This window comes from Anolis carolinensis, chromosome 6 (assembly GCF_035594765.1).
Source record: "Anolis carolinensis isolate JA03-04 chromosome 6, rAnoCar3.1.pri, whole genome shotgun sequence".
Taxonomy (NCBI): domain Eukaryota; kingdom Metazoa; phylum Chordata; class Lepidosauria; order Squamata; family Dactyloidae; genus Anolis; species Anolis carolinensis.
The window spans coordinates 70,181,971-70,206,084 of record NC_085846.1 but is presented as its reverse complement, the minus strand read 5'-3'; the positions used below and the strand labels follow the sequence as shown (position 1 = coordinate 70,206,084).

At 41.9% G+C, this 24,114-nt stretch overlaps 1 protein-coding gene across 4 annotated transcripts in view; it reads left to right on the top strand.

Annotated features, from left to right (window-relative positions):
• The window catches only part of nod1 (nucleotide binding oligomerization domain containing 1), a 65,422-nt gene extending 42,327 nt beyond the window's left edge, over positions 1 to 23,095 (top strand). For 2 of the 4 annotated variants that reach the window (XM_003222200.4, XM_008112759.3), the window contains 4 exons: positions 4,199 to 4,282; positions 11,458 to 11,541; positions 16,716 to 16,799; positions 19,981 to 20,508. In XM_003222200.4, the coding sequence (XP_003222248.2) occupies positions 4,199 to 4,282; positions 11,458 to 11,541; positions 16,716 to 16,799; positions 19,981 to 20,053 (325 nt within the window). In that variant the 3' untranslated portion in view covers positions 20,054 to 20,508. The other 2 variants (XR_009999909.1, XM_016994395.2) reach the window with 2 other exon arrangements.
• The last annotated feature ends 1,019 nt before the right edge of the window (positions 23,096 to 24,114 follow it).

Below are 24,114 nucleotides of genomic sequence, written 5' to 3'. Positions count from 1 at the left end.
TTTCAACAAACTGCTTTCAGAGCAAGGGCTTTCCCAACCCTGGCCAGCTTTGAGGTCCACAACAACCAAAAAGTGAAAATGTATAACAAAAAAAATCCATGCTAGATCATATTTGTTGGGTCAGCTATACTGTATTTTGGTTTCTCATTTTCACTGAAGGACACTCAGGTCTACCTTGGCAAAGGGAGGCAGCCATCAGGCACCACATTCTGGGAATCAGGAATGGCAATCCATTGGCCATTCCTTTTTTAGAGAAAAAAGCTGGATGAAAATCTGTTTGCTGCAATCAGGTGTAAGGCAGAATGGTATTTATTTGCCGGTGTTGTTCTGGCAGTATGGTCAGCTTCTGAATGTCAAATGAGAGAGAGGATGCCATCTTGTCTTTCATTTCAGATAACAAAATGAAACTTTTAAATGCATTACTCGATGTATGACACACTGCTTTTGAAACTCATCTTGGTTGCAAACGTTAATAGCGCCTTTAGGTATGCAGAAGTAGTTCCTCCATCGTCTTAATCAGGGGTCCCCAAACTAAGGCCCGGGGGCCACATGCGGCCCTCCAAGGTCATTTATCGGCCCCCGCCCTCGGTTTTAGACTTAGCCTCGCCCTAAGTCTGAAATGACTTGAAGGCACACAACAACAACATTAACAACAGCAACAATCCTAATTAACTTGACTATCCCATCAGCAAGAAGCAGGCCCACACTTCCCATTGAAATCCTGGTAGGTTTATGTGGGTTAAAATTGTTCTTATTTTTAAATATTGTATTGTTCTTTCGTGTTGCGCATTGTAGATGGTAAACAGAAACTCTTATGTGTGCCTGTGAGCCCAGAGTCACCCTGCAAAACAATGATGCACTGCTCAGATTTGTAGAACAAATAATACAAGAACTTTACTAATTCCAAGAGATCCAAAGAACAATGGTATTCACAATGGTCCCTCTGATTGCTTACAGAAACCCAGCAGTCACAAACAGTCCTTTTTCAGTCCATAAATCTGTTTCAGTGAAGAATACAGTCCTGGTTCTTCATCCTCTTTTCCCAGTAGCAAACAAGGCCTCAGAAATAGCAAGGACTCTCTGAGTACAGAGCCATCTTCCCCAGGCAGTGCTCACACAGACTCACACTGAACAAAAATTTGTTCAAACCGGTTCTCCAGCAGCAGAACAGAAACAGTTTCAAATCAAATTACAGGTATTTGCAGGTTCAGCCAATCGGCTGTTCCAGTTAACACACAAATATAGCACAGTGCCTTTGCAAACCATAACATTTCGTTGGCTTTTTTGTTTTTTTGCACTACAAATAAGACATATGTAGTGTGCATAGGAATTTGTTCATATTTGTTTTTAAACTATAGTCCGGCCTCCCAACACTCAGGGACAGTGAACCGGCCCTCTGCTTAAAAAGTTTGGAGACCCCTGGTATTAATTATCAAAGATCTACCAAAAGTGTCTCTGCAAAATCTTCACCTCTACGATGCTTATTGCTTGAAAAGTTCCTGACCAACCTTTGTGTTTTTGGACTGGAGTGTTCTCTCAGATGTATGGATTTGAGGAGGAAAAGAGCAATGGGTGGGTTATATATTATCATCTCAAAAGCATCTTGAGAACACTTCTGGAGTGAGAGAATTGGCCGTCTACAGAGACGTTGCCCAGGGGACGCCCGGATGTGATAGCTGGGAGGCTTCTCTCATGTCCTCACAAGCTAGAGCTAACAGACGAGCTCACCCAGACTCGTGGCTTTGAACCGGCAACCTTCAGGTCAGCGGTTCAGCCAGCACAAGGGTTTAACCCATTGTGCCACCGAGGCTCAATGGGTGGGTAGGGGGGGTAAATGTCTTGTCAATGACTCCCTCTTTTATACAGTTGTCTCATTGAAAAGCTCTTGGTTTATTCTTTTTTTTCCTTTTCAGAAATAAAAATACCCATTAACAGCAATGTGAGAGTTTTGCAAACCTCTAGGGTACTCTAAAGTAGTAGTAAAACACATTATACAGGTGGTCTGTTAATGGACTTCATTAGAACAGCTGTTATCACTGGCAGCTGAAACTGATCATTGTATCTATGTGCTGTATAATGTCTGTGTATCAGCCTTGTATGGGCAAATAGGGCTTTCCTGATGTTGGCAATGGCACCATGGAGAGCATTTTGCATTGGAGAATGTCATTCAGATTGGGCTTCTTTGTCCAAAGGGCATCTGTGATTCTGTCTGTAGCATAGCAGTAATCGAAAGTTGGCTTGGCCAATCGTTTTCCCAGAACTGTGAAATGCTAGTGTTTTTAAGTCCTCAGCCAACCTGGCCAATGAATAAAAAATAACTCTTTCAAGCTCTCCTTTTCCTCCCTGAGGACTGCAGATCAGTGATGGGAAAAGTCAGAGCCCTAAGTTAGTGAAATTACACTACCACTCTTTCCATCTGTCACCCCATTCTCATTCTTCCTCCTTCGTTGAATATTCAAAAGAGCTGTACTTCTTTAAGAGGGTAATTGAACACACAGTATCACCTAACATTTTGTTGTTGTTGTTGTTATTGTGTACCTTGAATGAACCTGGATTTATGCTCGCCCTGTTCGTGGGTTTTCTTGGCAAGAAAAGGTTTATCATTGGCTACCAGTAAAGCTGAGAGTGATTTCCCCAGGGTCATGCAAGTGAGTTTCCATAAGTAACCCGATCTCCAATAGCCAAACATTGAAGATTATAAGATTTAACAGAAATAGGCCCAGAATTATCCTTGCTTTTGAGGAAGTGCTACAAACCTCAGCTTTCCCTACTGGCTTCTTCCTCAAAACGAAAAGCGATTCCTTCTGCTTTTGCTCCCACAAGGTCCACTAGCATTGGCCACCGCTGGGCTGTCTCTTAAAGAGCTAGAACACAGTAGAGAATATATCTCTTCTCTGCCTAGTCATACTTGGGATAAAGGACAGGATGCTCACAGAGATGTTTGAACCCTTTGAGTTCAGTCTCTTAACCAATTGCAGATCCACCTAAACTCCACCAGTGTTCACATTTGGGCATATTGAGTATTTGTGCCAAGTTTGGTTCAGATCCATCATTGAGTCCACAGTGCTCTCTGGATGTAAGTGAGCTACAACTCCAAAATTCAAGGTCAATGCCCACCAAACCCTTTCAGAATTTTCTGTTGGTCATGGGAGTTCTGTGTGCCAAGTTTGGTTTAATTTCATCGTTGGTGGAGTACACAATGCTTTTTGATTGTCAGTTAACTACAACTCCCAAATGACAAAATCAATCCTTCCCCAACCCCACCAGCATTCAAATTTGAGTGTATCAGGTATTGTGTCAAATATGGTCTAGGGCTGTGGCGCAGCTGTCTAGTAACCAGCTGCAATAAATCACTACTGACCGAGAGGTCATGAGTTCGAAGCTCGGGTCGGGTTAAGCCCCCGACCATTAAATAGCCCGTCTTGCTGTTGATCTAAGCAGCCATGAAAGACAGTTACATCTGTCAAGTAGGGAAATTTAGGTACGCTTTATGCACGAGGCTAATTTAACTAATTTACAACATCATAAAAACTGCCAGCAAAACACGAGGAAAGGAATGAGGAACTACAGCCACCAGTGGGCAGTGAAGCAACAGCTCCCCCTGTGGCCGGAATCGTGAAGCTGGAAAAAAATGTTAAATGCCTCTGTGTCTGTCTATATATGTTGTTTGTCTGTTGGCATTGAATGTTTACCATATATGTGTTCATTGTAATCCACCCTGAGTCCCCTTCGGGGTGAGAAGGGCGGAATATAAATACTGTAAATAAATAAATAAATAAATAAATAAATGAAATACATCCTGCATATCAGATATTTACATTACAGTTCACAACAGTAGCAAAATTACAGTTATGAAGTAGCAACGAAAATAATTTTATGGTTGGGGGGTCACCACGATATGAGGAACTGTATTCAGGGATCGCGGCATTAGGAAGGTTGAGAACCACTGGTTTAGAGGAACACTATTCCTCTTAACCGGCTGCCTTGAGTCATTCCGGGGTGAAGAGCGGGATATAATTAAAGTAAATAAAATATTTTTGACATTTTGTCATTTGTCCAGTCTTGTGACTGTCCTGTGTCAACTCCCACACTGCTCCAAAACATTGAATTTTTTCTGAGATGACATAAAAACATAGTGTTAATAATTCTTGATGTGTCTTTGTTGTTGTTTCTAACTGTCTTACCATTCTCGTTACAGTCTTGCGTTTAATGGTATCACCACAGAAGGAGGCAAGTGCCTTGCAGAAGCCATGAAGCACAACAACACTGTGAACATATTTTGGTAAGGAGATGGTTTTGAAGAGATCTTGATGGATTGGAGAGGCATCCTTACTGGCTCCAGAGTTCCCACTTCTCCTTAGTCCCATGAGAAGCATAACCCAAAAGCAGTAGTTCTCAACCCGTGGGTCTCCAGGTGTTTTGGCCTAGAACTTCCAGAAATCCCAGCGAGTTTACCAGCTGTTAGGATTTCTGGGAGTTGAAGGCCAAAACATCCGAGGATCCACAGGTTGAGAACTACTGCCCAAAAGAGTAACTTGCCAGCCGGCTAGGAGAATTTGGAGACCAGCGGGTTTTTACTGTGTGTATTGGAAGAGCTCTAGCAGTGCTCTTTAAAATGAAAGCTCTCTGTGTGAACCTGAGATCCAGGAGAGAAACAGGAGAGTGTTACCAATGCAAACAGAAACAGTCTGAAGTCCTGTCCCAGCAGGTCTGGCAGCTGGGAAGGGAACACTTTCCACCCAATCTTGTCAAGACAAGCAGATATGCAAAGAAGAGAAGTAGCTTAGGGGCTTTTAAAGGGGGAATGAAATGTACTTTTAAAAATACCCCTCTTTCAACCGTAAGCAGTTGGGGACAGGCAGAGGCATACTATCCCATATGTACACAAAGTTGGTTTAAAATATACATTGGGAAATTACTACTTATCAGTCACATCACAGGGGTTGTGCTGAAGCTGTCCTTAGACCTTTGCTTTCTGAAACAGATGAGCAAATGGCATACTTCCCTGTCTGTCTAGCCAATTATAGGAGCCCGAGGCCAGCCAAGTTGTTTTGGCATATGCTGTAGAAAATCTCGAGCATCTCCCCTTCTCTGGCTATAAAAATTATCCTACAATTTGCTAGCCTTTAATACAGCCAAAATGTATGGTTTCCTCATTCTGTCTGGTGATGAGTCTGGTCCAGGCATGGGCAAACTTTAGCCCTCCAGTTGTTTTGGACTTCAACTCCCACAATTCCTAACAGCCTACCGACTGTTAGGAATTGTGGAAGTTAAAGTCCAAAACACCTGGAGGGCCGAGGTTTGCCCATAATGGTCTGGTCATTGTTTACATTCATGTCTTCAAGTTGTGGAGAAGTATCAAAATATTCCCAATCCTATTAATAGTATACTCTGGGAATACTATAACAATAATAATAATAATAATAATAATAATAATAATAATAATAATAATAATAATAATAACCACACTACAAACTAGAGCTGACAGCTGGCACAACAAAACATTGCATGGAAAGTTCCTTGACAACATTGAAGGAAAAGCTGATAAGGAGAAGACCTGGCTATGGCTCACGAATGGGACCCTGAAGAAGGAGACAGAAGGCCTGATCCCTGCAGCCCAGGAGCAAGCCATCAGAACAAATGCAATCAAGGCCAAGATCGAAAAGTCAACTGATGACCCAAAATGCAGACTGTGCAAGGAAGCTGATGAAACCATTGATCATCTCCTCAGCTGCTGTAAGAAAATTGCACAGACAGACTACAAACAGAGGCACAACTATGTGGCCCAAATGATTCATTGGAACTTATGCCTCAAATACCACCTTCCAGCAGCAAAGAACTGGTGGGATCAGAAACCTGCAAAAGTATTGGAAAATGAGCACACAAAGAAAAACAACAGGAAAAACTCAGCCGCTATCAGGACCTCAAGATTGAACTTCAAAGACTCTGGCAGAAACCAGTGCAGGTGGTCCCGGTGGTGATCGGCACACTGGGTGCCGTGCCAAAAGATCTCAGCCGGCATTTGGAAACAATAGACATTGACAAAATTATGATCTGCCAACTGCAAAAGGCCACCCTGCTGGGATCTGCGCGCATCATCCGAAAATACATCACACAGTCCTAGACACTTGGGAAGTGTTCGACTTGTGATTTTGTGATATGAAGTCCAGCATGTCTATCTTGTTTGCTGTGTCATAATAAAATAAAATAATAATAATAATAATAATAATAATAATACAGTAGAGTAAACGGGCCGGCAGAATGTTGGATAAGCGAATATGTTGGATAATAAGGAGGGATAAAGAAAAAGTCTATTAAACATCAAATTAGGTTATGATTTTACAAAGTAAGCACCAAAACATCATGTTATACAACAAATTTGACAGAAAAAGTAGTTCAATACATAGTAATTACTGTATTTATGATTTTAGCACCAAAATATCATGATGTATTGAAAACATTGACTACAAAAATGCGTTGGATAATCCAGAACATTGGATAAGCGAATGTTGGATAAGTGAGACTCTACTGTAACAATAATAATAACAACAACAACAACAGCAACAACAACTTCATTTTTGTACTCCGCCTCCATCTCCCCGAAGGAACTCGGGGCGGCTAACATGGGGCCAAGCTCAGATAATTACAAAAGGACGAAATAAAATACAGTAGAGTCTCACTTATCCAAGCCTCGCTTATCCAAGCCTCTGGATAATCCAAGCCATTTTGTAGTCAATGTTTTCAATATATCATGATATTTTGGTGCTAAATTCGTAAATACAGTAATTACCACATAACATTACTGCGTATTGAACTACTTTTTCTGTCAAATTTGTTGTATAGCATGAAGTTTTGGTGCTTAATTTGTAAAATCATAAGCTAATTTGACGTTTAATAGGCTTTTCCTTAATCCCTCCTTATTATCCAAGATATTCGCTTATCCAAGCTTCTGCCGGCCCGTTTAGCTTGGATAAGTGAGACTCTACTGTACATACATAATAGACTTCATCAGCAGATAAAAAATACATCAAGATAAAAACACAGTTATACACAGTAACATAGTAAAAGTAAAATAGTGACAATAGCATAGTTAAACATAATTTAAAACCGGAACAGGATCATAGAATCATAGAATAGTAGAGTTGGAAGAGACCTCATGGGCCATCCAGTCCAACCCCCTGCCAAGAAGCAGGAAATCACATTCAAAGCACCCCCGACAGATGGCCATCCAGCCTCTGTTTAAAAGCCTCCAAAGAAGGAGCCTCCACCACACTCCGGGGGAGAGAGTTCCACTGCCGAACAGCCCGAACAGTGAGGAAGTCCCTCCTCCCTATGACTTCCCCTCACATATTTGTACATGGCTATCATGTCTCCTCTCAGCCTTCTCTTCTGCAGGCTAAACATGCCCAGTTCTTTAAGCCTCTCCTCATAGGGCTTGTTCTCCAGACCTTTGATCATTTTAGTTGCCCTCCTCTGGACGCTTTCCAGCTTGTCAACATCTCCCTTCAACTGTGGTGCCCAGAATTGGACACAGTATTCCAGGTGTGGTCTGACCAAGGCAGAATAGAGGGGGAGCATGACTTCCCTGGATCTAGACGCTATTCCCCTATTTATGCAGGCCAGAATCCCGTTGGCTTTCTTAGCAGCCGCATCACATTGCTGGCTCATGTTTAGCTTGTTGTCCGCAAGGACTCCGAGATCTTTTTCACATGTACTGCTGTCTAGCCAGGTGTCCCCCATTCTGTATCTTTGCATTCCATTTTTTCTGCCGAAGTGAAGTATCCTGCATTTGTCCCTGTTGAACTTCATTTTGTTAGTTTCGGCCCATCTCTCTAGTCTGTCAACGAAAACGAACTGGACTAAAGTGCGAGGAGTGTATTTTGTAAAGACTTTCTGTATATATTTCAGATTTCAGTATTAATGTCAAAAATACTATAATACATTTGTTGCCACTTATTTTTTCCTTCTCCGCTGATGAATCTGCTCTGAAGTGGGAATGTGAAATGCTCCATCTGACGCACTGGAAAGCTAGACTTTCCCCAATCTTTTCTCCCATTGTCGTTCTAACAATGCACGGTTGGTCGTGACCAAATTTCAAGATACACGAAATGATTGTATTCTGAGAACAAGAAGTCCTGGCACTGACAAAAGAGGAAGCGGCCTTGGATTCTGTCCCAGGTGGTGCCTGGGGTCTGGCGCAAGATGCTTGGAAACTTTAGCCACAATGCTATCAGTGGCTTGAACAAAACTGAACAAACAGTGCCAGAATGCATTTGTTCCAGGCTGCATTGCCCTTGGTGCAGGAACACTCACTACACAGTTAGCATCTGGACAAATACCCTTATTCTGTAATGATTATGAATGAAGGAATAAAGCAAGGAAGGAATTGTATTGCCACCCCATCCCCAAAACAAGTCAATGCTGACTGAGCACACTCAGGAAACAGTGAATATTTTGAGGAGGGAGAAACAGTGAACACTGAGAGATGAAGTATAGAAAGGAAGAGCCTGCTGTAATACAGTTTTCTGGCTGTCATCGGTTGTTGGAAAATGAAAATGCATAGATGCTTTTTAAAAAGAACTACTGTATTCTCCAGCAGTCATTAGTGGTGGAAGGAGCAGAAGTAGAGATTAATACAGAGATTTGTTGTGTTGGAAATAACTGTACCCAGTCCCTGGACAGATATCTCTTTGGAAATAAATGACAAATGTTTGGCAAATGTGAATCTCCATTAACATGTGGAGACTACCTTTTGAAAACCACTAGTCAAGAAAAGCATGACATTGTTAGAAGTCAACCATTTGAACCAAATGATATTCACAAATATTCATGCAATGGCACACAGGTAACTCAGCTGTTAAACTGAAGAGCCATATCTTTGAACTGCCAATGACAAAGACATGCCACTACAAAAATATATTTGGTTAGCAGAGGGTGGTTGTTTCTTTGAAGTTGCAGTTGTAATTGCCCAAAAGATATACACTCCCTTAAAATCTCTTAGTTGAAAATATGTACACAGAGATAAAAAAAAAAAGTTTTCTTTACTCACAAACATCTTGTATTAATTCAGCATACAGGCACATTTCTTGTTTAAGTTCAGTTATAGATAGGATGTAGTTATCTCTGTGTTGAGTACACAGAATATCATTCTTAATCAGTAGTCCATAGTCTTTAGGTATAGTACTCTCTGAAGTCCATAAGTCATACTTCTTTTTAAATTTTTATTTATGCTTTTAAAAGTACATTAAAGAAAATATGAGAACAATGAGAGACATATTAGAAGAAAAGAGAAAAAAAAGAAAATAGAGACAGAATAAGACATAAAAGACATAAATTAACACTCCCCCAAACAATATAAAGTTTCCCTTCCAGATCCTTTGCACATCAAATCATGTTTTCTACAGTTCTGAACATTTGCCTGCAGATTCCATCCATATTTTAGGGTCTAGGATTTTTTCCTTCCTTATTTTACCAATTTACAATATTTTCTTTTTGCGTGTAATCTTTCAGTTTGGACCAATTTGTCTCTTGCCTTGGAGCATTGTCCTGTGATATTATTTATGTTAGTAAATCCATATTTCTAATGTCCAATAATCTCAGAAGCCACTGTTCTATAGAAGGAATTTCTTGTGTCTTCCACAGTTTTGCTAGGCATATCCTGGCTGCCGTCATCATATATGTAAAAAGCTTATCTGTGTTTAGATCCATCTGGAAATCTGTCATCCCTAGTAGAAAGTACTCAAATTCAAATTTTGTTTGAATTATTTTTTCCATTTCTTTATTCATAAGTCATACTTCTCTACTGGAATCCAAACAGCAACATGCATCCACCTCCACTGAGGTCTGATGCAAACATGCATCCACGTCCACTGAGGTGTTAAGCAGACTGAATACAAAATGGAGTCTTGAGTCTGAACATGCTCAGTACATGTCAGTATATCACATGTCTATAACCCCTCCCACACCAAAGAGGTACAGTCAACTGGCAGATCAACATACACATAGAATATAGGTTAGCAAATATATACATTAACAAATAAATAATGAAAGGCTTGGGATGTTGCTATTTCCAACATGTTGTAACTCTTGGTGCCCCACCAATCCGTTATGAGACGGGGCTGGATGTGTCATCCTCCTGCACCCCACACACCAGCTCTGTAAGACATTGTCAGCTATCACAGCTGGCTGAATTTTGAGGTGTGTTTGGGGAGACAGATAGTTATGATGCCTCCATGGCTGTATGCCTAATGCAGGATCTCTTGCAACAACTGGAGCTACTCTGCTCAACAGCTCTCTCTAGTTTGCTTTGATATTTTCTGTAACTGATCTGGAATTGTGAGTTCAAAGCTCACCATATGATAGCCGTATCTGTCTGGAAGGTCACAGGACACCACATGATAGCATTTTTTTCTGTCTGGAAATTTTCTTTATCAACCCATGTGAGCCCTCTGAAAGATGGTTTGCAGTAAACCATCAAGGACTTCTGACTCTTGATTGTTTTAAATAGAATCATAGAATTGAAAGAAACCTCATGGGCCATCCAGTCCAACCCCCTGCCAAGAAGCAGGAAAATCACATTCAAAGCACTCCCAACAGATGGCCATCGAGTTTCTGCTTCAAAGCCTCCAAAGAAGGAGCCTCCACCACACTCCGAGGCAGAGAGTTCCACTGCTAAACAGCTCTCTCAGTGAGGAAGTTCTTCCTGATGTTCAGGTGGAATCTCCTTTCCTGTAGTTTGAAGCCATTGTTCCTCGTCCTAGTCTCCAGGACAGCAGAAACCAAACTTGCTCCCGCTCTCTTATGACTTCCCCTCTCATATTTGTAGTGGCCATCAAATATAGAAGCCACAAAGATGTTTCTTTTTCCAGCTTGACACCCCAGCATACTTCTCAAATGAAAATTATAGATTTGCGTGTAACTCAGTTCTTTAACTGATTTTGTGTATGTGACCTATGGCTCTCATTGAATCTTGAGGTTCTCCTAAAACTGGATCAGACCTTGTAAACCTGAAGTCTGCCCAGCCCTACTCTTAGATCCAAATGATTTTCTGTGGGTTTCGGAACTCTTCATCTCTCAACTGCACTCCAGGCACCTCCCAGAATTTGCGAAAATCGGTGGTGGTGAGATATATATTCTCTTTGTGCATGTTGACGTGCCTTAGGCATGCAGGTGGGGTTCTTTGGATCTCAACTCCGATAGATAAGATCTTATTTTTTCAACTGAATGCTGAGATTTCAACAAAATGTGCTTTAACGCAACAATGTTCATGGCAGCTCTGCACAGGTCCTGCCAGCAGTTGGTTGCCTTTTTAAAAAACATTCTTTTTTAGACAGGACAAAACTGCACCGAAGTTGGAAAATAAGACATTAAGTAACCTGAAAGAAAATGCTTCATGCCTTTGAGTAGCAGAACTGTCTTGTGACTGAAACTCTTTTTTGTTTTTGTTTCCCCAACTAGGCTCACAAAGAATGACTTTGATGACGAAGCGGCAGAGTGTTTTGCCGAAATGCTAAAGGTCAACAAGAGATTGGGCCATCTGTGGTGAGTTATGGTGGCTCCTGAAGCCAGAGCTCTTAGTCATTCCTTGAGGCTGTGAATCCTATTCTGGGCATTGTAAACATTCTGCACAAGGACCCAGACCCGTATTTGCCTCATTTGGACAGAAGGTCATCTCAAGCACCAGGTCATCTGATTAAGGCTGACTAATATTTGGAGTGTGTGCAGAGCTAACTAAGCGCCATAAGACAACCCCTGTAGGCTGCTCCACCTTTTAAGAATGCAGTTTTCCTGCATTTTTTCCAAATCAAAGTTTATTTTGGGTTGCCAAACACACACACACATCAAGACAGTGCCCTTTAGAGAATAATTACCACTTTTGGATATGCAGCAATTTCCTATTTTTGGATATAACTTTTCCAAATTCCATTTTCAGATGTCGGGGAAGATGTATAGAGGCGGCTGAAAGCCCCCACAGTGATTTTGGAATAGATATAACCTGTGGGCTGCCTGTTTCCTGCCCTTGAACTATGGGTTTGAATGAGTGCTTGTACTCCTTGCTGTATTGACTAGGATGTGGCAATAAGTAAAGTCAGATATGCCTGACTTTTGTTCCTGTATGTTGAATTTCTATCCAGATAACTATGTGATCAAAGGGATACTTTTTGTTATGTGCCTTCAAGGCAACCCTGACTTACAGCAACCCTACTATAGATTGTAGCAACCCTACAGCCACTATTCTCATAGCCCGCTGGGTTTTATAGTATTTTATATTAATAGGGGTTTTTGTTGCTGTTTTAAGTATAATTAGGTCAATTTTATTGTTATTAATTTATATTTTTCTGTATTTTGTTGTATTGTCGCATGATGTGTTCTGCGTACAAGTTGAATAGGGAGGGTGAAAGTATGCAGCCCTGCCGTACTCCTTTCCCAATCTTGAACCAGTCTGTTGTTCCATGATCTGTTCTTACTGTGGCTACTTGGTCTTTATACAGATTTCTCAGGAGACAGAGAAGGTGACTTGGTATCCCCATACCACCAAGAACATGCCATAGTTTATTATGATCCACACAGTCGAAGGATTTAGAATAGTCAATAAAGCAGAAGTGGATGTTTTTCTGAAACTCCCTGGCTTCCTCCATTATCCAGCGGATATTGGCAATTTGGTCTCTCGTTCCTCTGCCTTTTCTGAACCCAGCTTGGACATCTGGCAACTCTCGCTCCATTTTATTGCTGGAGTCTGCCTTGCAGGATCTTGAGCATTACCTTACTGGCATGGGAAATAAGTGCCACTGTATGGAAGTTTGAACATTCTTTAGCATTTCCCCTTTTTGGTATGTAAAGTGAAGGCATTAGAAAAATATGAAAAGCACATTGTCAGTATTTCAATCAAGGCCGTACACTGAGTTTGCAAGACCAGAACAGGGCTGTTGATGACCAGGGTTCAGCTTGATCTCTCATTTGTAAGACTGTCATAAATCAAAGCCAATTAAAGAGCAAATCACAATTGCTCACATACGGACCTTGTCTAATGTATCAAAGCCACCCCCTACATGAGAAGGTTTGTACCAAAGTGTCCCACAGCTACATACAGTCCAGCCATGCCTCCCCCAAAATATCCCACCTGTTGAGATGTCCCCTTCAGGGTGAGAAAAGCAGGGTACAAGTGTGGTAAATAAAAAAATAAATAGTAGGAATGGGCTCTTCATGCACAGAGGTGTACATAGACCCTTCTCCATTTTCTCCATACATCATCTCATGCAGATGTATGGACACAACCATGTAGTCAGCTAGGGCTCAGCTAGACTACGTCATGAGGATTCAGTTATCCAGCTTCTCCATTTCATGCATTCTCTAAAGTTGTGTGAATGGAGAGACTAATGAGCCTGAAACATATCTTTCTGAAGGACAGCCAATAGCAGAGGATTTTGTTATTTCACTTCTGCCTCTAACACAATCCTAAAGAGTTGGAGCATTTTTTTAAAAAACAACAGTTTGATGAAGCCTGCACCCTGTCCACAGAATGACCTCAAACAACATCTATGGAATTTCACCTGTGCCCTGAAGCCAATGAATATAATAAGAAGATATTTGCTGAATCAGACCAATTCAGTCTTGCAACCTATTTCCCAAGAGGCCAGAGCCCCATTCGGTATTACATTATAGCCTGTTCTTTAAAGTTTCGAAAACAGTTAACTATGTTGAGCTGAGTGGCCATATGGAAAGCCTTTAAGATTTGTCTTGAAAACTTAGTTCCTGTTTACCTAAATTGTCCCACTATTGCACTTGAAGGCCACCTGTGTGCTGATGTGCATTTTGTATTTTTAAACTTCATATTCCGAGATGGCTTTCCGTCCAGAAAAAAAGATTACTGCGTAAACCTGTTTTGCATGTAACGTCCCTCATCCCTTACATAGGAGAATGTATTGAATTACAAGAAGAACATGGGAGACACTGCTATTGCTCAGCCGAGCTGACTGATTGTCAACCATTATGTCAACAGTGATAATTCTCTTAACTGGAGAGTGCATTTGCTTACATCAGATTCCAGCTTGGCTTGGTTTCCACAGCCTTTTCTAGTCTAACGAGAATAATTCTGTTCTGTTTTTTCTTTCCTTGTGGCACACAGTCCACCAATGCAAATAGGATCAGAGTCATTCTTGTCCATTTCCAGCAAGCACAGTTCCTCTTTTTGGGTCTTAGCTGACATGAAACCACAACTATTTAGAGTTTTCTGCATTTTTAATTCTGCTACTTTAACATCTCTGTGGCTATGTTGATTTAGGCTACGGAGAAGTCTAGAGAAGTGGTTTTCAACCTGTGGGTCCCCAAATGTTTTGGCCTTCAACTTCCAGAAAATGGCTGGGATTTCTGGGAGTTGTAGGCCAAAATCATTGGGAACATACAGGTTGAGAACCCCCAGTCTAGAGGGCTTCAAAATTCCCACTCTTGTTCAGGGCGTATGGCACCCGGTGTGCTTTTGAAACCCTTAGACCAGCAGTCTCTTTTCCTTCCCAAATAAAGAAGAATAAGAAATTACTGCTCCTAACAGCCTCCAGAAACAAGCCACCCTGAGTTCCATTTAGGAGATGGTGGTGGGGTATAAAAATAAAGTCAACAACAACAATAATAATAATAATAATAATAATAATAATAATAATAATAATAATAATACCACCTGTCATAAGATATACTGCTGGCATCATAAACTGGACACAGATGGAACTGGACAATTTGGACAGAAAAACAAGAAAACTCATGACCATTAATCATTCACTGCACCCTCGCAGTGATGTTGACCGGCTATATCTGCCTAGAAGATCAGGGGGCAGAGGACTTGTTTGCTATGACATAATAAAATAACAACAACAACAACAATCTTTTCTAAAGCAAGATGTCTGTGTGGAGTGGCTTTTCTGTCCCACTCTCATCAGACTACAAGTGAACTTCTGGTCCTTTCACATTTTGGGAGGAAATACAAAATGTGCTTTTGGAAGAGGTACAGTCTTAGGCATGTCCGGAGGTGGGAAACCTTACCAGATATACTGGAGACCCCCTTGATTAATCAGATATCCTGCCTGGCTTCCCTTCCCTCAGCTGCGCATGTGCTGTGCTCAGCTTCCCCCACGATCTTCCTGGATTGCTCTTCTTTTTTGCAAATACTTGCAAGGAAGGTTTTTTTTGGACAAGAAAGGTGTGCTTCTTGCAAAACCTTAGAAGAGCGCCTTCCTTGCAAGCATTTGCAAAACAAAAGAGCGATCCAGGAAGATCGTGGGGAAAGCTGAGTTCAGCACATGCGCAGCTGAGAGAAGGGAAGCCAGCCTGGTTCAGGAGGCAAGCCAGGCGGGAATGTTGGGGGAGGGGGGCTTTCCAAACACTTTTATCGCTATGACAACTGCCTAGATTTCAATTGGGAATAATAATAATAATAATAATAATAATAATAATAATAATAATAATAATAATCATAATCTTCATTTATACCCCGCCATCATCTCGCCGTGGGGACTTGGGTATTTGGGTGAGAACTGGTATTTGGGTCTGGATTTCAATTGAATATGGTAAATGTTTTCTCCTGTACTTTGTTTATTTTTAATTCCAAAACGTAATGAACTTTCTGGATAGCCCTCGTACCATATACCATGCAGCTGTGGACAAGTTACATAAGGATCACCAAACGCAGCACCCAAACACGACTCAAGGAACATGAAAGGCACTGCAGACTAACTCAACCAGAGACGTCAGTCATAGATGAGTACTTCTTGGACCAACTTGGACAAAGCATATTATTTGAGAACACAGATATGCTGGACCACTCTCACAACCACCATGTCAGACTACACAGGGAAGCCATTAAAATCCACAAGCATGTGGACAATTTCAACAGAAAGGAGGAAACCATGAAAATGAACAAAATCAAAAAAGACCAAGAGGGAACACCAGGAATTTCGCAAGGATAGCTAAGAAAGGATGCTACAGAAAACCTTGCCAGATCTGTTGTCGAAGGCTTTCATGGCCGGGATCACAGGGTTGTTGTATGTTTTCCGGGCCATGTATGGCTATGTTCTAGACGTATTCTCTCCTGACATTTCGCCCACATCTATGGCAGGCATCCTCAGAGGTTGTGAGGTGCAACCTCTGAGGATGCCTGTCATAGATGTGGGTGAAACGTCAGGAGAGAATACATCTAGAACATGGCCATTCAACCCGGGAAACATACAACAACCTTGCCAGATCTGTTGCCAGGCTTAGTGCAAGGCTGTCTGGACCAGTTAACTGGCTAAGTATTAAGACAGCTTCCTAATTGCCTTCCTCCATCAGTAGGCAGGATCCAGTCTGAAAAATCCCCCAGGCAGCTGCTCTCCTCCGATCAGAGACCATCTGTGTGGTCAATTGTGCCATTCAGCTCAATCAACCTGGAAGCTGCCCATGCACTTTAGAGTGAAGAGGCTTGGAGCCTCTTGGCCGCACTTCTATGGCGGGGATTGTCTGATGCCAAAGAGGGCAGCCGTGCAGATGGAAATCAGAAACCACCCGTTCCTGGCCAGCGGCCAGCCTTGTTCAGCAAAAGAAGTGTTGATTTTCCATCTCAGCCACACCGAGCTCCAGCCAAGTGCGTGACAGACGGGATGCTGCAAAGCAGGCGTAAACATAAGAATTTGTCCGGTTGCAAAGTGCTTTTCTTTCTCTTCACTCTTCTTTCTTTCTTTTTTTTAAAGGCTTATCCAGAATCAGATTACTGCGAGAGGAGCCAAGTGTCTAGCTGACGCTCTCCATGACAATACAGCTATTAAAGAAGTCTGGTAAGGACAGCCTGGTAGCTTTCCAACACGTGACAGCCACATTCGGAGAGGCCGCTGAGCTTTCAGCCACTTACTTTCAGGCAGATTCTGAGCACATGGAACAAGTGTCCTGAAAAAATATTAAGAAGGAGCATGCCAGTATTTTCAGGGCCATCTTGCCCATTGGATCACCCTACGCTGGCTGATGGCCCTCCAGATGAATCAGATCATCACTCCTATCATCTTCCACCAGCATGGGATAATGTGTGTCAGTATCCTATTGCATCTGGAAGGAATTAAGAGTGGCTGTAATAATATGAAGTCAGGCAGATTCTATTCAGATGTTGTTTGACTCCAGTTCCCAGCATTCCTCACCATTACCTGTGCTGGCTCAAGCTGCTATCACTTTCAACCTAACAAAATATAGAATGCCAGATGATTCTCACATCTGATTTGCAGGATAAATACACTTTCACAACTTAGGAAGAAATCTGTTGGTGGGTTCCAGGGGGTTGTGGAGTCTCATAACCTCACTTTTCATCAACCTCATTTACTTATTATTATTATTATTATTATTATTATTATTATTATTATTATTATTATTATTATTATTATTATTTATGACACAGCAAACAAGATAGATATGCTGGATTTCATATCACAAAATCACAAGTCAAACACTTCCCAAGTGTCTAGGACTGTGTGATGTATTTTCGGATGATATGCGCAGATCCCAGCAGGGTGGCCTTTTGCAGTTGGCAGATCGTGATTTTGTCAATGTCTATGGTTTCCAAATGCTGGCTGAGATCTTTTGGCACGGCACCCAATGTGCCCATCACCACCGGGACCACCTGCACTGGTTTCTGCCAGAGTCTTTGAAGATTATTATTATTATTATTATTATTATTATTATTATTATTATTATTATTATTAGATACACAACAAGATTAGTACACAGCAAACAAGTTCACTGTGTTGGCTGTTATATTGGATCACACGTCGGACACTTTCCAAGTGTCTAGATCCTATGTGATGTATCAGTGAATAATGCCTTCAGATCCAAGTAGGGTGGCCTTTTTCAGCTGACAGTTGGTAATTTTGTCAGTGCCGATTGTTATTAAGTGCTGACCAGGGTCTTTAGACACTGCATCCAATGTGCCAGTCACCACTGGGACCACCTTTATTGGCCTTTGCCAGAGTCTTTGCAGTTTGATCTTTAAATCCTCATATCGTGTCAGAGTTTTCAGTTGTTTCTCGTCAGTTCTGCTGTTACCGGGGATTGCAACATCGATGATCCATACTTTATTTTTTTCCACGATCGTGAGGTTAGGAGTATTGCGCTCCAAAACTCTGCCAGTCTGAATTCGGAAGTCCCAGAGTAGTAGTTATTATTGTTATTTTGTTTATGTTTAGTAATACTCAGTTTTTTCTCTCCACAAGGAGACTCAAAGCAACATATATGAAAAGCATTTCAGTACAATTTAAAATTTAAAGTAAACATTAAAACAGATTTAAATATATTGATATTTTAAAAATTACATAGAGCCATCCTTGTTTAGACCCACAGTCCCTGATCTAGAAGACAACTAAAATGAGTAGTATTTTCCATTTGGTTGGTGATAGAAGCTACCTGAATGTTCATGGAGGAAAATGTGTATGTTGATAATAGTTATGGTACCAGAGCTAAAATTTATGCTAGTATTCAAGGCCAAACAGGATTTTCCTTATTTTAATCAGAATTATTATGTTTTTTAAAAACCCAACTACAGGTATATGTTCACACCAGACCTAAGCTACTAGATCAGTGGTTCTCAACCTGTGGGTCCCCAGATGTTTTGGCCTTCAACTCCCAGAAATCCTAACAGCTGGTAAACTGGCTGGGGTTTCTGAGAGTTGTAGGCCAAAAACACCTGGAGACCCCGGACTGTGGTGGAGGCTCCTTCTTTGGAGGCTTGTAAGCAGAGGCTGGATGGCCATCTGTCGGGGGCGCTTTGAATGAGATTTTCCTGCTTCTTGCAGGGGGTTGGACTGGATGGCCCGTGACGTCTCTTCCAACTCTACGATTCTATGATTCTAGGTTGAGAACCACTGCACTAGATTTTTATTGTATTTGTAACTCCTATTATTCCAAAGTGACATAAATTTATTACTTTTGGGCTTAATTTAAATTCTATTGAGCTGAATTCACAGCTGCTCCCTGAAAGTACAAAAATGACCCTCAAAATTGAAGAATGCCCATTTCAATATTTTTAGTATCATCATGGAATTGGGGTCAGCAACTGCTTGTACTCCAGATGTTTTGGATTACAGATCCCATTAGGCTTAGCCAGCATTTTGTTTATTTATTCTTGTTTACACGTTTTGCCTACTTTTCACCACAGAGACTCCCTGAACGCCTTATAGATAACACAAAGAGTAGTGTTGGCGGCTTACGGTCTAAAAAACATAACAGAGAAGAAAACAATTGGGAAGGAGGAGAAATAATTTACAATCCAGGGTTATAAGTAAAGGTAAAAGTTTCCCCTTGTCCAACTCTGGGGGTTAGTGCTCATCTCCATTTCTAAGCCGAAGAGCTGGCATTGTCCATAGACACCTCCATGGTCATGTGGCTGGCATGACTTCATGGAGCGCAGTTACCTTCCCACTGTAGCGGTACCTATTGATCTATTCACATTTGCATGTTTTCGAACCGCTAGGTTGGCATAAGCTGGGGCTAACAGTGAGAGCTCATCCCGCTCCCCGGATTTGAACTGCTGATCTTTCGGTCAGCAAGTTCAGCAGCTCAGCGGTTTAACCTGCTGCACCATCACGGGTTACAAAAGTCTGCCAAACATAGGTTCTTTAGCTCGTAGAGTTGGATTTAGATGTAATGCAATAAACTTCTCATAGCTGGAGGGGGCATATTGGCATGGATTGTTCAGCTTCCTTTCTCTGTGAATATATCTCATTGTATATCAGCCTTTAGGGTTTATGGGAATTCAGAAGATCCAGAAGGTTATTGCTAGCTTACCGTGAGCAACGGGTGGAAAGTTCTAAGATTTTTGCACAATCCTTAAACACACCAGGGACTACCTCTGCCTCTACTTCCCAAAACAAACAGGCAGTGGGGAGGGCTCACGAAAAGGAAAAACACACAACTGACCCTGCTTGAAACAGCTGCTTCATTTTTAATTTCTTTTTTCCCCTTCTCACCTCCCAACAGCTTAAATGGAAACCCAATAAGCCAAGAGGAGGCCAAAGCCTTTGAAAACGAAAAGAGACTCATTTGCTTTTGAGAAACTTCTTTCCGGGTTGGACGGCTGTCAGGATGCCAAGGCTTATTTCAGCAGCGGCTGGAGCCAGAACGACTCCCAAAATCTGAACGGGATGTGCACTTGACTACAGAAGCATGCCTTTCACTTGCGGTGGAAGCGTGCCTGTAAATTGTGTCTTTGAACATTGCAGGCTCTCCTGGCTGCTGTTGTGCCATTTTGGATCACAAGTGCAAACAAAGACATTATTTTAACCATTAACTATGTATATACTCAGATGTAAAGAATGTGCATGAGAAGGAGGGGGAACTTTCCAATTGTTGGGATCTTCTTTTTTAAACTGGAACTGTTAGAATTAAGAAAAAATTGTTGTCGAAGGCTTTCATGGCCAGAATCACAGGGTTGTTGTGTGTTTTCCGGACTGTATGGCCATGTTCCAGAAGCATTTTCTCCTGACATTTTGCCCACATCTATGGCAGGCATCCTCAGAGGTTGTGAGGTATATACCTCACAACCTCTGAGGATGCCTGCCATAGATGTGGGCGAAACGTCAGAAGAGAATGCTTCTGGAACATAACCGTGCATAACATAACCGGAAAACACACAACAACCCTTAAGAAAAATTCTGGGCCAAGGCATTCACCCTGAGTATCATAATTGAATGAGTGTCAGTCTTTCAACAATATATTTTTGGTTCTCTTCTTTACTCCCATCTCCTTTCTTCTTTTCGACACTCTACTTTGAGTGTAGCTTTGTCGTTGGCACTGCTAAAAATTTAGGAGCCCATCTTTCTTTCTGATCTACTTAAAATCACCAATAGATCTCCCAGTAGATCCCAAACTACCTCCACCCCAACCGAAAATCATCCCTATCTGGCATAGTATTTTTTTCTTTTCCCAACAGCAAATTTACAAGGTTATGTATAGGAGTTTTCCTCTCCAGAACTGCCTGGCATAGATGTTTTCCTCTCCAGAACCTATGAGGATGCCTGCAATAGATGTGGGTGAAACGTCAGGAGAGAATACTTCTGGAACATGGCCATACAGCCCGAAAGACATACAACAACCCTGTGATCCCGGCCATGAAAGCCTTCGACAACACACTGCCTGGCATTGTTTGGGATTGAACCTGGGGCTTTCTACACACACATCAAGCTTTCTATGGTTGAGCTGTAACCCTGAACAACCGGCAAACCATATTTTTGTGTCTTATTTTATGTACACAGATGTAAATAAGTTGCTCTTTAACTTATCTGTGGACAAGCCAGGTCACAGTGGTTGGTTGAACATTCACAAGGCAACAGCTGGGCTGCCTACTGTTTTATTAAGAGATCTGGCTTTACCAAGGTGTGCACCATCTGTTTCCAATCCCGCTTTCTTTTTCTTGCCATCAGCAGTGATACCTTGGTTTGATTTGCAAAGATGGATTACGTCAACACTTGATTTGTCTGTGAGCTCCTGTTGACATTTACACAAGATGAGGGCAAAGTCTGAACCGAAGAGCATTTGGTAGAAAAACAGTGTGGTTGCTATTTGATCGTTGTATTTTGAGTGGCTGGACGGATGCAGGAAAAGTCTGCAATTCTAGGTACACATATGAAAACTTTGTGTGAAAGTAAAGATAAAGAGTCAAATACATAAGAAAGGAGGTTTCTTTCTATAGATCCTTTTGCAAATGTTACTTTAGATCAAGAGATAGTTTTCTAAGATCTTGTAACACTCCTAGGCAGCGCGAACACTGGGAACCAATACGGAGGCCAATAAACAATCTAATATCTTTATTAAAGCAATTAACGTTTCAAACAAAAATAAGCAGAATAGCTAGTCAAGCAGTTGACCTTTTAGGAAAGATCAAAATTAGTCCAAAAAATGAAAGTCTTATGTCCAGTATTAAAGTCCAAAGTCCAATAACCGAAACACACTCAAACTTAATGGAAGTTTGAGTGGGGAAAGGAGCAAAGTTCCTCAGGAAAGTACTTGAAGTAAAAGTCCAGAACAAGGTTTCAAGGCAAGGCTATGGCTGTTCGTGATGGATCTGAAACGCAGTCCAAACTTGGCAAGAGATGAGACACAACGCCCGGTTTACTCAAGAGTAAGCGCGCCAGCAGGCTGCTTGGAAGCTCAGGATCAAGAGACGATGTATTCTTCAGTCAGAAGTTAAGTTGACACCGCGACAGAGATTCTCGGCGCAGAACTTTTATTGAAGTCCAAGAGCTCTCCCAAAGCAGGTGCTGGACTCCCCAAATCTTCCCAAGAGAAACGAGCTGCTAACAATGAGGTGCCAGATGCCTGCCTCCCCAATTCTTCCCAAGAGAACTGGCTTGGCCACAATCGCCTCAATCTGCTAATCTCACACTTCTCCTTAAACTTTGTCTTTGAGAGCGGTCTGTTTTGAAAGTAGCCCTTCTATCAAACACTAAACTCTCCGGAGATCCGGAAAGAACCGGCACCATCTCAAGGGCATTCCTAATTGGCTCTGGCACGGCTATGTCAACAGGAGACATCTGGAAAGAGATTGAATCTTGCTGAGGTGGGAAAAAAACCCAAATCCTCTTCAGTTTGATCAGCAATGGCTGCGGGATCAGGGGCCAAAGGTGCCTGAGACATCACAGATCTACAGAAATACTCGCAGGAACACCTCAGCAAGCGAGAGTCCAAAAGTGGCAGGCTAAAACCTCAATCAGTGACTGACGCCAGATGAGAGACTCCCTCCTGGGCACACAGAGGACTGGGCGACTTGGAAGGTACTGAACAGACTGCGTTCTCGCACCACAAGATGCAGAGCCAATCTTAAGAAATGGGACTACAAAGTGGAGTCCACGACATGCGAGCGTGAAGAAGAGCAAACCACAGACCGCTTACTATAGTGCAGTCTGAGCCCTGCCACATGTACAATGGAGAACCTTCTTGTAGCAACACCAGAAGCACTCTTAAGTGGCCAGCTACTGGTCAAAGGACATTCAGTATAATTCCAAGTTTTAAAATTTTGTTTGTGTTTGTGAATACATTACAACTTGTGCCTTCAGTCTGCATCTGACACAATAAATTAATAAATAACATAACTGAATATTGAAGTCCAATTATATACAGTGGCATAGCAAAAATGGTGTCCCTTCTATAAAATGGCAAAATCAAGATTTGTTTTTTGGATTTTTTTAGGAGAATATTTTCAAGCAGTACCTGATGGAATCTGTGGCTACAGTGGGGCAATTGTGTTAAAGAACTGCAAGGTATAGGAACATTAATATGAAGAACACAGCAATGATGAAAATTATCAAGGGCCACGTCACTCTAGTTTTGGTAGTCAAGATCTAAAAGCAGCGAGTACGACTGCCAGTGTAGCCAAACATCTCAAAACAAAACTTCAAAAATAATGGGGAACTTTCATAAATGTGGAAAAGTCCCTGTCTTTCAAGCCAAGCAATTTATTGGCTTGCAATTTATTTATTTATTTGCAGTATTATATTCTGCCGTCCTCACCCCGAAGGGGACTCAGGGCAAATCACAATGCACATATACATGGCAAATATTTAATGCCATTAGAGAATACGACATATATAGACAGACGCAGAGGCAATTTAACATTCCAGCTTCCGGCTTCATGAGGGTATGCTCGATTCCGGCTACAGGGGGAGCTGCCGCTTGTGACACTGAGTCCTTGATGGAGTACTTCCTCATCCTGCACACTGCTGGAAGCATTTATGGTGTCATAAATTAGGGAGCCCCGGTGGCGAAGTGTGTTAAAGCGCTGAGCTGCTGAACTTGCAGACTGAAAGGTCCCAGGTTCAAATCCCGGGAGCCGCTTGTGAGCCCGCTGTTAGCTCCAGCTCCTGCCAACCTAGCAGTTCGAAAACATGTGAAATGTGAGTAGATCAATAGGTACTGCTCCAGCGGGAAGGTAACGGCGCTCCATGCAGTCATGCCGGCCACATGACCTTGGAGGTGTCTACGAGCAACGCCGGCTCTTCGGCTTAGAATGAGCACCAACCCCCAGAGTCAGACATGGCTGGACTTAACGTCAGGGGAAACTTTTACAATTTAAAATTTGTTAAATTAGCTTCCCCGTAAAGCGGTACCAAAATTTCC